Source organism: Rhinopithecus bieti, unplaced genomic scaffold (assembly GCF_001698545.2).
Source record: "Rhinopithecus bieti isolate Rb0 unplaced genomic scaffold, ASM169854v2 scaffold_14885, whole genome shotgun sequence".
Classification (NCBI taxonomy): Eukaryota; Metazoa; Chordata; class Mammalia; order Primates; family Cercopithecidae; genus Rhinopithecus; species Rhinopithecus bieti.
Window position 1 is genome coordinate 359,188 of NW_016807971.1, and position 16,080 is coordinate 375,267.

Genomic DNA, 16,080 nt, shown 5'->3' on the forward strand with positions numbered 1-16,080 from the left:
TAATAATTCAGCATATCATTTTACAGAGATAAAGCAGTTGGAAAATAAATACTAAGTAATTTGTCAAGTCTTAGAGTGTATTAAGTTGTAGTTTCTACAAGGGTAGGGATCTTATCTGTTTAATTTGATCAGTAGAGCATTCACTGCAGCATAATGTGCAGATAAACGCTTGTTACAGCAAGCATTTTCTGATGATGACAAATGATAGCACAACCATTTAAAAAAATCTTGCAAAAGAAAAGACCAGAAGATATTGGACTCTGTGTTCCCTGTGAGGGTTAGGCAACCTTTTCTAGATAGTCCTCAAAAAATGATGGTGTTCAAATGGCAAGGCAAATCCCAACGAGAATGAAAGGTTGTAGAGATACCACGTGTTTTGGAATGTCACAGCGTGATGCTCGAGGTCCTCCTTGGGGTGACAAGGCACAGATGGACTCCAAAGAGAACCTGGAACTTGGCAGGGCACCTCAACTGCATGGGAAGTAGGAAAACAAATATCTGGGAGGCTGCAAACCACTGACAAGCTGGCAGCCTGTCAAAGCAGCCTGGGTCACTAAGGAGCACAGTGGTTGACAGGCTTGACTCAGCACCATCACTACAGGTGGCCTCTGCACATCGTTTAACCTCTGTGAGCCTCGGTATTCTTCTCCGTAAAATGGAGGACAACTGTGAGATCTTTGTGAGGATTAAAGGAGAGAATCACCAGGAAGTGTTCAGCAAGATGCTGGGCACACAAGCAGGGCTTAAAATGCTATCTTCACTCTTACTAAAGAATGGCTAGGTGTCTGGGCCACTTCATAACTGCTCATCAGCATCTAAGGCCGAACAGCAGACAAAATGTGCTCCACCCTCCATGCCCTAAGGTCAAGTAAAGATTTCCCCACATTCATATAGTGTTTTATAAACTAGAAAAGACTTTCACATTCATGAGTTCACAAAAGCCCGTGAAGCCAGTTGGATGGGAACTACTAAGTGTATCGTGAAGGGGAGGAGAGAGTGAGGTTAAGGGATTTGTTAAGAGCTGGCTAAGGGCAGAATCCAGGCCAGGACCCAGGTTTTCTAGGGAGTGGCTCAACATTTTTCCAACTCATGTTCTTCCCAGGAAGATGTATATCTGGGGTCAGTACAGGTGGTCAAACCTGCAATTCTACCATCTCTGCCTGCTCTCCAGCTACCACTGTGTCTGAGCAGGAAGGGTTCAACCAGTCATTTCAAACCCTTCCATCAGCCTTCTCTGGAACCTGTTCCTGTGAACGGACCCAGGGTACAGGGATGGCTTCCTGCAACTAGAATTAGGCATGGGACAACAGCTATGGCAGGGCTAGGTCTGGCTTTGTAGGTAACTGGAAACACGCCTGGGTTGCCCCACTGCCAGTCTGGGAGACAGAGAGGTGGCAGCCTTGCCAGGAAGAGCAATTATTAAAAGGGTGCAGACAGTGAGAGTCTCTCTGAAAGTGAGGCAACCTTTCCCACTGCCATTAGTATTTCCACTAAAAACTTGGCATTTGATAGAGGAAAAAAATGTATTTTTTTCAACTGTGAAAAGGCCAGGAATATTTATCTGACTTAATAATTTATAATTTATATTTAATGCCTCCTTGAAAGATGACTTCTAGGCACCCAGCTAGCACCCTCTTCCCTTTACTAGATCCTGCTGGGCCCAGCCCCATGCCACCTGGGTTAGAGGTCACAGGACACCTCCACACAGCCTGTTCCTCCTGCTTGGGTGGGCCCTGACTCCACCATCAGTGAAAAGACAGCCAGTCTTCCAAGTCTAATCCCAGTTCTGCCACATTTGAGTTCTCTGTGGCAGCAGCAATGCTGTAAGAAACAAGAAACCTCTTGAATGCTATACGAAAATTATAAAATTCCTCTTCTCCACCCCCTTTTCCCTTTTTACCAGTAAGGGGTTCTGTTAGGTTGAAAATCATGTGAAGGAAAGATGAAGGTACCCAGAAAATTTCGATAGGCCCTAAAGCCAATGCCACTAGCCTAGGGGAGATCTTAGAGGTCTCCACATGGTGGAGTCCCTCCCCTCACCCCTTCAGAAGGTCTCTAGAGAACTAAAAAGTACAGGGCTCCTGGTTTCCTAACCACAAGCTCCAGAATCTAGAGAAGACCTTCCTTAGACAGCAGGAAGTGTTGTCCTCCCTCAGAGATGGGACAAACAGGGGAAGTCTGGGAAAGACCCTTGGGTGGAACAGGGTGGGGCCAGGCTCACTTGGAGAGGAATACAAGAGCCTACCTGCATGGTGAGAAGATTTTTTATTTGAAATATAGTCTGAGCAACATGGAGTGTAGCCAAGGAGGAGGAGGGGGCTGGCCTTGCCTGCCGTTTTTTTTTTTTTTTTTTTTTCTTTTTTTTTTTTTTCGGCGCAGCCAGCCTCTCAAATGCACAAGAGCCGCAGCTGAGTAACAAATATTCCAATGTCTGTGCTGCCCCAACCCCACCTGTCAGGAAAGGCAAAACTGGCAGAACAAAGACTCCACCCACAGCGCCTTCTCAAGGGGTCTGGCTCTTGGTGGCTGCCTGCCTTTTGCTTACCTCCTGCTCTCCCCAGGCTTCCAAACAGAGGTGTGCCCAGCAGAGGTTTTCTTCCCACCCCACCCACAGAGACATGATGAGCCAGTGTGGACAAATTAGTTCTCAGACTATTTTGGGAGAGAAAAGAATCAAAGGACAGGGAGATCAATTTTTTTTAGGCCAAGGCCAATCAAGGGCCTCATTGCCAAACCAGGCAAGGCAGCAGCCTCTCCCAGGAGGGACTGTGTCAGCACCCTCTCGGCTTTTCCCTCCTTCTCAGGATCAAAGGCATAAGGGAGAGCTGGCTGTCTTTTGCAGGAAAATAGAGCTCTGGAGCGAGCGCCCTGGCTGAAGGCCAGCAAGCCGGCGAACCTCCCAGCAAGAGCCACAGCCCGCTTGTGGTATTCAAGCCCTAGTGGCTGACAGACATCTTGGGGGGTTGGGCCCACATAAGCCAGGCCTGGGGGGGCTTGGAAGGACACAGACAAGAGATGGGGTTACCAAAAAGCAGCACAAAGCCCATAAATAACAGAAGCAAATACAGAGCTGTGAAGGTCCCCTACAACCCCACATTTCCTGGGGGGCTGGGGGGATACCCAGCACTGGCCAGCTCCAGGGCAGACACTACTCCAGGACGTACAACTGGCCGCCACACTCACACCGGCGGGCAGCAGCCTTTTATTTTCCCACGGTCCGCACGGGCAGGTGGAAGACGCTTTGGCGCCACCCCTGACTATGCCACCACTGCAAGCGCTCTCCAGTCACACTCTGAGGGGATAGTGCCGTGGCTGTCCTGGGTCCTGGGAGAGGCCTGGGTTGGCTTGACTGTGTATCATTGTGGGCCACCATCGTCCTCAGGCGGCCTGGCCCAGCCCAATTCTCCTCACCTCTCCGGTCAACCGACAAAAGGCTCACCGGCACATTCTTCCAGGTCCACTCTTTTTTCTTAAAGTCCTCCATGGGCACCTCCTCCCCGGAGCCCTCCTCTGGCTCTGCCAACCTCCACTGCCCATCTCTGCCTGCCACACCTCCTCTTCCCTCTTCCTCCTCCTGGTCTCTCACCTTGTGGACAACTGAAGAGGTGACGGCTGAGGGAGCTGGCAGAGGTGTAGCACAAACCAAGGAGGCTACATTGGGCTGTGGAGCTGTCCGCCTGGTGCTGAGGTATGTGGCTCTGAAACTCGAGCCCCGAGTCTGTGGCAAAACTATATTTCGCGCACTGAAAAAGGGACTTGTGCCTTTTGGTGGAAGAGACGGTTGCGCCATTGCTGGTGCCTGGAGCATCCCCTACTCCACTGACTGGTCTTTTCAGATGGTTCACCTAAAAGGAGAGACAGCGTGAGCAGAGTCCAGGCCAAGCCCTGGACATGAGCCCCCAGATGTAACCATGAGTCCAAGGACTCAAAGAAAGCACCACCCGGGCCAGGGTCACCCCAGCCCTGAATGCTGGTTTATGTTTGGTTTGTTTCAATTCTTTGTTTGTTTTGTAATGTAACATATACATGTGTCACAATACTCTAAAGGCATGGGAAGGGTACAGAGACTATCCCACTCCCCAGGCCTGCTCTCCAAAGAACATTATTACCTGGGTTTGTGGCTCCTCCAAAAGGTATCCTATGCATATACAAAAACAAAACTATTGTCTTTTGCAAAATGATGGCATGCCATGCATACTTTTCTTTTTATTTTTGAAGCAGGGTCTCACTCTGTTGACCAGGCTGGTATGCAGAGGCACAATCACAGCTCACTGCATCCTTGACCTACTGGGCTTAAGCGATCCTCCCACCTCAACCTCATGAGTAGCTGGGACTACACCTGGCTAATTTTTTAATTTTATTTCATTTCATTTTTGAGACAGGGTCTCACTTTGTTACCCAGGCTAGAGTGCAGTGGCGTGATCACAGCTCACTGTAGTCTCGACCTCAGGACTTAAGTGATCCTCCCACCTCAGCCTCCTGAATAGATGGAACTATAGGTGCACACCACCACACCCAGCTAATTTATTTACTTATTTATTGTAGAGATAGAGTCTCCCTATGTTGCCCAGGCTGGTCTCCTAGGCTCAAGTGATCCTTCCACCTTGGCCTCCCAAAGTGATGGGATTACAGGCATGAGCCACCACACCTGGTATATGCATGCTTTTCTTCACCCTGTTTTGTTTTGTTTTGTTTTGTTTTGTTTTTTCTAACTTAACAACATATATTGGAGTGTGTCTCCACAGGAGAACATAGAGACTTCATTCTTCTACAGGCAGCACACTAACCCACTGTGGGAATGAGAAGTCCCCAATGGCTGACATTTAGCTGAGTTCCATCTTTGTTACTGCACACAGTGCTGCAGCAAACATCCTTTAGCAGACTTCTTTATGCCCAAGGCAAAAGATCTCTAACAGATAAATCCTAGAATTGCTGGATCAAAGGCTATGTGAATTTTGGGGGAAGGGAGGATGTGCATTTTACAATTGGACAGGTTTCGATACCCCCAGCTCCTATGCATGAAAGGACCTTTGCCAACCACTGACTTGCCTAATCAGATGGTTCTGATTAGGCAAGAAAGTTTTAAGAATGCCCTGAAACTCCAGGCAGCTCTTAGGGCTTCCCAGACACACCTGACCCTTCTGTGGAACAGCCCCCCTACCATGGTATGGAGAGAGGCTGCAGCGAGGAGGAAAAGCCAGGCTGCTCCAGAAGCTCACAAGAAATGAGAACAGGGCATGGAACAGGGATAAAGTCATAGGGCAAGGGGCCAGGTTAGCAGGTTCTAGGCCTGGCTCCTCCTGTAACTAGTGAGAAGGTTGGGGGGTAAGTTGGTCAAACATCATTATCCTCATCTGACAAGGTAGTTCTACGTGCACACGCCTCAGGACTGCTGTGAGACAGAAAGAGAATGGTATGTGTGAAAATGTACCAATGTCCACAGAGCACAGCACACCCCTACAGAGGGGGCCATGGTGACAGGAAAGCAACAGTAACAAAAGGCTGACAGGCCACCTTATGGGTCTTTGTCCTTATCCCCTACTTGTGTCCAGTGCCAGGTGGGTCACACAGGACTAGAGAGTGACCCACATTGAGGGAAGCTGTCACTCTGGTTGCTCCATGGCTGCAACAGTAGCCTTCCTAATGCCCTTCCAGCTCCAAGCCTCACTGAGCAGCCAGCTCCAGTGGGCAGGGAGCCCACACTCACCTGAGGGGAATGTCCACCTGGAGGTTTGACTTTGGACGTTTGGCTCAAATCAGGGTTTCTGATGCCATGCATAAGGCTGATGTGGCTCTCCAGGAGGGAGGGCCGAGGAAAGCTGGGGCTGTCCTCTGTGCAGTACCTGCAGAAGCACAGCAGAGAGGTCAGGTAAGTGCCTGGGCTGCAGGCTCCCTCAGTGCTATTCACACCAAGGCCAGGAGGGAGAGAGTCTGGAGCAGACTCCTGGGCTGGCTGGTGCTGGGATCCCCGGAGAGATCCAGCCAGCAGGTCAGCTGAGGTGGCAGACAATAGCACGTTAGAATACTTGCATTCTTGACACCTGGCCCTCAGCCACAATCTCACTGAACACTCCCTGATGTCACCGCCCACAGACCCAAGTGCTAGGGTAGTAGTCATAGTGAAAGGGCCTGGGTATATCCTAAGGCACAGGCAGACGGTGTAGAAGCCTTTCAGTCCCAGGGGTGCATGGTCACATCACCATCCCTCCTCCTAAACCTCAGGGTGCTTCGTGACTGATGGGCTGTGCAGTCCTGGGCTAGAAAGTGACGCGGCAGGGCTCAGGAGCTACCAGGTTCTGGAAGCTGATTTCTGACCTGCCCGATTTCTGACTTAGCTGCAATTTCTTCCAGTTGGAAATCCCTTGTCTCTTGTCTTAGACACCTGATCTTGCAGCAGAGAAAAGCCCCAGTGGTGCCATGGACAGAGTCTTTTGAACCTCAGGCCTCCTCACTACTATACCCAGGGACTCACCCGCAGGTGTAGACCTTCTTTACTGTGTCATGGTTGTTGCGGATGTGTTTGCGCAGGCTGTTGGGGGTGTGGAAGGATAGTTCACACTGCCGGCACGGGTACCGCTTCAATGTCTGAGGAAGGAGGTGGCAACACACAAAGCATCAGAACTGTAAGATAGTTCTGGGTGCATCTTTCTTCTCAGATGCTATAGGCAGAAAGGAGGATAATCCCAAAGACCTCAAGATCTGTGGTACCCACGCTGCCCAAAGCACCAGGAACACTAGGAGTTCTGGCCTCACAGAAAGAAGTCCAGAGGACTGGGCTCTGCATTGTGACTATGTGGCTGCACTTACCCGACCGTGGCTCTTTTTCATGTGGGACACATAGCTCTCCCGATCTGGAACCCACTCCTGGCACTCCTGGCAGGTCCAGCCAGTGTTCCTCAGCCGAGGCCTGGCTTCCACCCTGCGGTGGGCTTCAGGCCTACCCCAGCGGCCAGAAGGCAGGGAGCTGCTCCGAGCAGCCACACTAGTGGCTGGGGGCTCAGTGGGAACTCGAGAGCTGGGGCGGCTTGAGGATGTGTCCACTGAAGACTGGAGGCTTGACAGCTCATCCACATTTCGGGGAACACCGTGAGTGCTCTGGGGATGGGGAGAGCGATTACTGACTGGGCAAGGGGAAAGACGCACAGAGTCAGACCCCCAACCTGAGGCATGTGCCCTCCTCCCCAGCCTCCTCCCACAATGCATCCCACCTTGACATGTTGCATCAACTCCGGCTTTTGCACGAACAAGAGTGGGCACTCAGGGCACTTGAAGACGCCCACCTGCGTCTTGCTGACATTCTGGTAAAAATGCTGCTGAATGTGCCTCTTCTTATTGAAGACCATTTCACAGGAGCACTTATAAATGAGCCTGATGAGACAAGCCCCAGGGTGTGAGGTGGCCAAGGCACCACGCAGCCCCTCCACCCATCTCTGCTCTCTCTGAACCAGGGTCAAGTTTGGGAAAGCACTACCCCGAGCCAATGTGGATGCTCCCCTGCCTCAGGACATCCTTAGTATGACCCCAGGCACCTCTGCCACTAACCCTAGCTCCCTCACCCATTCCTATGCCACCCACTACAGCACCCAGGCTACTCCTCTCTGCCCCACAGGGCCTGCTGGCCCTGGAGCTGCACTCACTGGGAGGGTCTGTGGGGCTGGGTGGGGTGCTGGGTGGCACTGTGGTCCGCGGTGCTGCTGGCAGTCTTGAAGGCCATGGGGCAGAATGCACATTTGTGGAAAACCTGGCAGTGTCGCTCCTGGATATGGCTTTTCAGCAAGGCCAAGGTCAGGTGGACGACACCACAGTGGATGCACCTAGACAAAAGTGGGGTAGTGTAGGTGGAGTAGAGGGAGTACCAGACCGAGAGGAGGTGCTGCAAGAGGAAGGATGGAGAAGAGGAACAGAGCTATCCAGGCACCTTCTCCCTCCCTCAATCACTCAGACTTCCACCCTCCACAAGTACATCCTGAGGGTCTGCTTGCTACAGTCTGGCACAATGTGGCCACACAGGGGCCCCCAAGCCCAAGGCCATGCCTTGTACAGAAGGGAGAAACCCCAACCTTCCCTGCACTGGCCAGAGGATATTCTGCCAACCAAAAACCTGAGCCTACCTAAGAGAAGTCGGTGGAAGTGGAGAGGGAAGAAAATGGTTCAATAACGGCATAAACGTGTATTTAAGTGTGAGACAACTGCAGAAGTCCAAGAAATTCCAAAGGAGGCTGCACAAAACCCATGCCTTCCCACAGGCTGGTGGTACGAGTAAGCAGGGATGGCCACTTAACAAAACATACAGTCAGGCAATGCTATGCTCACCAAAACAACAACTACATTAAAACAACCCTTAAAGACCAGGAAGAAATACTCCATAGTGTTGTTCACTGGAACTTGCTGTGATGAAGGAATCGTCAATAGTTCCACTGGGGCAGGCACAGTAGGTCACGCCTGTAATCCAAGCACTTGGGGAGGCCGAGGAGGGTGGACCACACGAGACCAGAAGTTCAAGATGAGACATGGCTGACATGGCAAAACCCCATCTCTACTAAAAACACAAAAATTAGCTGGGCATGGTGGCCCGTGCCTGTAATCCCAGCTACTCAGGTGGCTGAGGCAGGAGAATCGCTTGAACTCGGGAGGCAGAGGTTGCAGTCAGCCAAGATTGTGCCACTGCATTCCAGTCTGGGCGACAGAGCGAGAACCTGTCCCCTGGCTGGGGGGAGGGGGGGAAGCTCCACTGTTCATGTGGCCATGTGGCTATTTAAATTAACAAAATAAAATAAAAATTCAGTTCCTTAGTTGCACTGGCCAAATTTCAGGTACCCAGTAGCCACAAATGGCTGGTACTATACTCTACTGGACCACGTAGCTCAGAAGTGCTGTGATATCTTCTTGGTGGAACTATGGGGATAACTTTTCATTTCTTTTTCTCCCTATCAATTTGTGTTTTCCGAGTTTTGTTTGGTGGATATGTTTTTTTTTACAATGCATAAATAGGATATACAATTGTCTTAAACCATTTTTCTGAAATTGAGGCCATACGGAACTTGTTTCAACTTCACAACATCTCTCTATAAATACTGCCTTCCCTTTTTTTGATATCGGAGAATAATATGACCTTTCTCCATGTCAACCTGCATCCATAAGATTACTAGTCCCTTGGCCAGGCGCGGTGGCTCACGTCTGTAATCCCAGCACTTTGGGACGCCGAGGTGGGCAGATTACGAGGTCAGGAGATCGAGACCATCCTGGCAAACACAGTGAAACCCCGTCTCTACTAAAAATACAAATAAAAAAATTAGCCGGGCGTGGTGGCGGGCGCCTGTAGTCCCAGCTTCTCAGGAGGCTGAGGCAGGAGAATGGCGTGAACCCGGGAGGCGACGGAGCTTGCAGTGAGCGGAGATTGTGCCACTGCACTCCAGCCTGGGCGACAGAGCGAGACTCCGTCTAAAAAAAAAAAAAAAAAAATTACTAGTCCCTCTCTTGTGTTCGGTCTTTCCTCCTGCCTACAAACACACACAGGTCTCCCCTACATGAGGAAACATCTTTCCCCTCTCTGCTATTTCTTTTCATCTTCCTTTTGTTGCAATACTGTCTGCCCTCATAATATTGACATCCCCATAGGCACTAAAGAGAGGCAGCTGCTTTGCTAAAATAAAAGGCATGCCTTCATTTAAGAATTCTTTGACTCCTGAATGTTACCCTTCATTTTACTACATATATATATGTTTTTTTTTTTTTTTTTTTTTTTGGACACAGAGTCTTGCTCTGTCACCCAGGTTGGAGTGCAGTGGCACAATCTCGGCTCACTGCAACCTCCGCCTCCTGGTTTCAAGCAATTCTCCTGTCTCAGCCTCCCAAGTAGCTAGGATTACAGGCACCTGCCACCACACCCAGTTTACTTTTGTATTTTTAGTAGAGACGGGGTTTCATCATGTTGGCCAGGCTGGTCTTGAACTCCTGACCTCAGGTGATCCTCCAACTTCAGCCTCCCAAATTGCTGGGATTATAGGTGTGATACATTTTCACAGTCCACATAAATCACCAAAGAATCCTGAACAATCTTTTTTCTTCCTTGTATGTATCGGAAGGGAAGGGTAGAGAATCACCTTCGAAAATTTAATTAGCAATGAAGAGCAGCCCACAGAACCAGAAAGCTTTTTGCAGTGAACTCCATAGAGCATTCATTACTAAATTTGTGTATGCTTTAAATTAAGGCTTCTATACTAGCTACTTACTTAATTTTCCTTTCTCTCCTGCTAAACAGAAGAGTGAAACCAACTTCTAGCACACACAAGTATTTCCACACTACAAAGTATTATGAGGAGAAAAAAGCACATAATTCCACATTCATCCAAAGTGGCCAAGTACACCTGATATGTGTAAAGAATCTCTTAAGTGGCTTTTTTTGTGTCATTTGACCAAACTCCTGCAGAAACAGTAGAAATATATCCTTCTCGAATGCTACTGAAAATTCCTTCTATGTATCTTGTAGACATTTCTTTGAGAAACCTCACTGAAAGTGAGAACACATGCAAAGTACCCTCAATGAAGGACTGAATCCAACGGGGTTTACAAGTTGATGAGAAAGTGTGCAGAAAAGAGTGCCTACCATATGACACCGCACTTGACCACAGCTTAAGAGAAAATAGACAATTATAGAATCATATGTTGTGAAATATGTAGTTTTAGAAAAGATAAACAACATAAAGTATTTAACTTTGTTAATAATCACAAATAAGAAAATAACATTAAAACAGTCTAAACTTGCTTCCTTATGACATCATTAGCCACTCTCCAAATTATTAACAAAGAACAATTTATAAAATTCTGAAATATATGTGCATGCATATTTTACATAAAATACATATGAATTATATATATTTATATTATATAAATAACCACATAGAGATTTTTACATTATCATCAAGTAAAAGCAAAAATAATATAAAACATAAAATAATATTGTAAAACTCTGTAGCAGAGTTCAATAAAATGGAACATAGGTATCTTGAGAATGTACTAAAAAAATTAACATACACAGAATGGGAGAAAATATTAGCAAATCTGACAAGGAACTTGTACTCAGAAGATATAAAAAAACTCTTACAACTCAATTATAAGATGTCAAATAACCCAATTCAGAAGTGGGCAAATGATCTGAATAGACATTTCTCCAAAGAAGATGGAGTCCAGGCCGGGCACAGTGGCTCACGCCTGTAATCCCAGCACTTTGGGAGGCCGAGGTCGGGGGATCACCTGAGGTCAGGAGTTCAAGACCAGTCTGGCCAAAATGGTGAAACCCCATCTCTGCCAAAAATACAAAAATTAGCCGGGCATGGTGGTGGGCGCCTGTAATCCCAGCTACTCAGGAGGCTGAGGCAGGAGAAGTGCTTGAACCCGGGCAGGGGTGGAGGTTGCAGTGAGCCGAGATAGTGCCACTGTACTCCAGCCTGGTCAACAGAGTGAGACTCTGTCTCAAAAAAAAAAAAAAGATGGAGTCCAATAAGCACATGATCAACACCGTTAGTTAACCACCAGGGAAACAAGATTCCATTTCATACCCATAAGGATGGTTACAATCAAGAAGACAATAACAAGTGTTGGCAAGTGTGTATAGAAACTAAAACCTTCATACAGTGCTGGTGGGGATGTAAAAACGGTGCAGTCACTTTGGGAAATAGTCTGACAGTTTCTCAAAAAGTTAAACAGGGTTACTATTTTTTTTCCTTTTTTAAAATTATATTTTAAGTTCTGGGATACACGTGCAGAATGTGCAGGTTTGTTACATAGGTATACAAGAGCCATGGTGGTTTGCTGCACCCATCAACCCATCACCTACATTAGGTATTTCTCCTAATGCTATTCCTCCCCAATGCCCCACCCCCTGACAGGCCCTGGTGTGTGATGTTCCCCTCCCTATAGAGTTACTATCTGACCCAGCTATTCTACTCCTAGGTATACAAAGCAACTGAAAACATGTCCACATGATAACTTGTACATGAATGTTCTTCAGCAGCATTATTCATATTATTCATTATTCATGAAGCCAAAAGGTAGAACCAACCCAAAGGTCCATCAGCTGACAAATGGATAAACAAAACATGGTATATCCCCACAATGGAATCTCATTCAGCCATAATAAGGAATGAAATACTGATATATGCTACAACATGGATGAACCTTGCAAATATTATGCTAATATTATATAATTCCACTTATATGACATGTCCAGAAGAGCTATGAGACAGAAAGTAAATCAGTGATTGCCTAGGGTTATGGGGATGAAAGAAGTAGTGGATATGAAGTTTCTTCTTGGATAGTAAAAATGCTCTAAAACTGTGTGTAGTGATTGCACAACTCTGTTATGAATACTGCAGTGTTGTGTATGTCTTCTGACTTCAACTGCAGATCACTGAAAATTTTAATATCACTATCTTCAGTAATCCCTTTAGCTGAATCACAATACATTTGGTCTGGCATTCCTTACAAAAAGGTTTGATAAACTGAATTGCTTTTGAGATATTTCTTTTACTTGTACATAAGAAAATATGTAATTAAAAATGAAAAGTATTAATCCATCCATACAACTAAAAATTTCTTGGGCCAGGTGCGGTGGCTCATGCCTGTAGTCCCAGCACTTTGGGAGGCCAAGCCAGGTGGATCACCTGAGGTCAGGAGTTTGAGATCAGCCTGGCCATCATGGTGAAATCCCATCTCTACTAAAAATACAAAAATTAGCCAAGCATGGTGGCACATGCCTATAATCCCAGCTACTCAGGGGACTGAGGCAGGAGAATCGCTTGAACCCGAGAGGCGGAGATTGCAGTGAGCCAAGATGTTGCCACTGCACTCCAGCCTGGGTAACATAGCGAGACTCCATCTAAAAAAAGAAAAAGAAAAAAAAAATTCTTGGATTCAAGATTCAAAGATAAATATTTAAGTGTTGATTGTATTACTATTGGATTGGATTTGATCTTATAACAAGCAGCATACACTGAAATCAAGGCTAGAAAGGTATTTTTAAGTGTTACAGGATACTGTAAAAACATACTCAGATGTTTGGTGTGAAATGTAGCCTGGGATGTTGCCAAGCAATGCTCTTCAGCAACTTGGTGGTAAGTGCTTTGTATAATCCTGTCTTAGGTTTGTCTTGTTTTTAATGTACTTTAGATACTCCATCCTCCATAAGATGAAAAAGAAATCAGTCTACATTTTTAAATGTTTATACCAGCCAGGTGCAGTGGCTCACGCCTGTAATCCCAACACTTTGGGGAGTTGAGGTGGGAGGATTGCTTAAGCCCAGGAGTTCTGCAACCAGCCTGGGCAACATGGTGAAATCCTGTTTCTACAAAAAGCACAAAAAGTTAGCCAGGCATGGTGGTGCGTGCCTGTAGTCCCAGCTACCTGGGAGGCCGAGATGGGAGGATCACCTGAACTCGGGAGGTCAAGGCTGCAGTGAGCCACGATCACACCACTGCCCTTCAGCCTGGGTGACAGTGAGACCCTGTCTCAAAAAAATATAAAAATAAAATGTTTACCCCAAGTCAGCAATGTGGGAGTCACTGCAAAACTTTAATATATGTGTTAGCTTCCCAGAATGATCTTTCTAAAACACACTAGCCAGATTACTACCCTGCTGCAAATCTTTCTGTAGCTCCTCAATGTCCACTGGAAAATGCCCAAATGCCTGCCAAGAAATATAAGGTCTTGCATAGCCTCGCCTTGCCTCTGTCAAACTCCTCATCCCTCATTTCACATAAAAGCTATTATCAAATCTTGATGCTTCTTCCTAAACCCCTCTCAAATCTACCTTCTCTCCATTCCCACGATCATAGCTTCAGTGAAGCCCTCAGCATCTCATCTGGATCATCACACTTGCCTTTCAAGAAGTCTTCAGTCTCTCCCCTAACTAATATATGTATTTGCTTCCCAGAATGAACTTTCTAAAATACACTAGCCAAATAACTTCTCTGCTGCAAATTTTTCTGTAGCTCCTCACTGTCCATTGGATAAAGTCCAAATGTCTGCCAAGAAATACAAGGTCTTGCATGGCCTGGCCTCTGCCAACTCCCTAGTCTCATTTCTCCCCACTCCCACAATTCATACTGACATTCCTCTATACAACCATACTCATCATTCCTGACACCCCTTTTGTGTATGCTGGTATTCCTGCTCAGGCCCTTGCCAGGTATGGTTTCCCCTTCTTCTGCCTGAAAATCTCCTAATATCTCCTTGAGGAAGCCTTCCTGACCATTTCTCTATTGTGGGACTTAGCACTCTGAGTTATAATTACTTATGTTCTTATGTTTGTAACCTATGAGGGCAAGCGCTGTTTCTTTTCTTTTCTTTTTTTTTTTTTTTTGAGACGGAGTCTCGCTCTGTCGCCCAGGCTGGAGTGCAGTGGCCAGATCTCAGCTCACTGCAAGCTCCGCCTCCCGGGTTCACGCCATTCTCCTGCCTCAGCCTCCCGTGTAGCTGGGACTACAGGCGCCCGCCACCTTGCCCGGCTAGCTTTTTGTATTTTTTTAGTAGAAACGGGGTTTCATCATGTTAGCCAGGATGGTCTCGATCTCCCGACCTCGTGATCCGCCCGTCTCGGCCTCCCAAGGTGCTGGGATTACAGGCTTGAGCCACCGCGCCCGGCCGTGCTGTTTCTTAATCATTTTTGTATCCTTAGTGTCTAACACAATGCTAAAGACAATAATAAGTACACACAAAAGTCAAATGAACTTAAAACCAAAAAAAATTTAATGTCAAATAGCAGAAAACAAATTACAGATCAATGAACTCTAGAGGGAAGCTTTTCCCTCACTTTGATCTTTTCCCGAAAACGACTTCTTGCTTATGTTTGACACAAAGGAGGAGATTCCATTTAAAATAAGAGTTTTCTTGATTTTACCAAGAGGCTGATCCTTTCTTCCAGTCTCAGGTTTTGCCTATTTTGCCACAAACTGACAAAAATTAACAAAAAGAAAGATACTAAAGCCCTTTGAGTTTGGCATCTTGCAGCCCCATTTGTTAAAACCTGCAAACATTTCCAAGTACTGTAATTAGTACATTCATTAATGAAACAGTACTTTACATTTAATGTGCCGAACGTGATAACTTTGTGAGCAAATTAAACTTATATACTTTTAAAAACCAAATAGACAAAGTATTATATGTATTCTAATCTCCCCAAAACTTCAAAGCTAATTTTTTAATATTTAAGTTTTTTAAACTCCTTATTCTTCTCTCTCTTGCTCTTCCCGTCTGCTACCAAATAAAAAATGTCTGTCCCGGACAGCAAGCCAGGCAGCACCCACCTGTAGCCCACCTTGCGGGCATAGTGCAGGCAATTCTCCTTTACATGGGTCTGGAAGTAGGCAGAGCGGCAGAGGACCCCACACTCCAGGCAGCAGTAGGGGGACTTGTGTGCGTGAATCCGCTGTTGGGCACAGAAACTGCACTGGTTGGGCAGCAGCATCTGGCATACCTGGCAGGTCTAGGAAAGAACACCAAGAAAGCAGATCATGCAGGAGCCATAGGCCTGTGGCTCTCCAACAGGGGCTGTCTGGCTTTCTAGCACATGGGTCAGAATAACCCCTTCCCCCAACCACTCTCTCTTCCAACTCTCCTGGACACTTCTGATACCCCTAGACCTCATTTCGAATGCTGATACTGATACCCAAGAAAGCTTTGTCTGACACCCTATTAATTGGAGACAGACCTGACTCTATTCTCTCAAAGACCAGTTCTGCCCCTAGGACTGTTTCTTTCCTGTGGCTTAGCAGAGGATCAGCTTTTCCTTTGCAGAGGCCGAAAGCACATCTTGAATTCTAAGACCTCACTGCACTGCTAGACCCACCAGGGTCTCTGTCAGAGCTCAGTAGAGGCAGTTCTTGCCATCTACCCCCAACACTGGCCTGATAGAGACCTGCTCAGCACCTCTAGTCAGGTAGTTCAGTGACTTCCAAAGTGGATCTGAGACCACCCTGACTGGTACTCAGAAGGCTCTCAATATAGACTGACTGAATAGTCTTGTCAGTTTCCATTGCTCTAGTCCTATTTGCCAACTCTGGGGGGTAGGAGAGTTGCGGGGGT

General features: G+C 47.0%; 1 protein-coding gene across 1 annotated transcript in view; it reads right to left on the reverse strand.

Moving 5' to 3' along the window:
• Positions 1 to 3,419: 3,419 nt before the first annotated feature.
• ZNF592 (zinc finger protein 592) overlaps positions 3,420 to 16,080 on the reverse strand; it is a 51,639-nt gene continuing 38,978 nt past the window's right edge. The window contains 9 exon segments of the mRNA XM_017884262.1: positions 3,420 to 3,470; positions 3,473 to 3,598; positions 3,600 to 3,845; positions 5,708 to 5,843; positions 6,473 to 6,585; positions 6,808 to 7,095; positions 7,209 to 7,368; positions 7,638 to 7,814; positions 15,303 to 15,481. Coding sequence (XP_017739751.1) covers positions 3,420 to 3,470; positions 3,473 to 3,598; positions 3,600 to 3,845; positions 5,708 to 5,843; positions 6,473 to 6,585; positions 6,808 to 7,095; positions 7,209 to 7,368; positions 7,638 to 7,814; positions 15,303 to 15,481 — 1,476 coding nt within the window.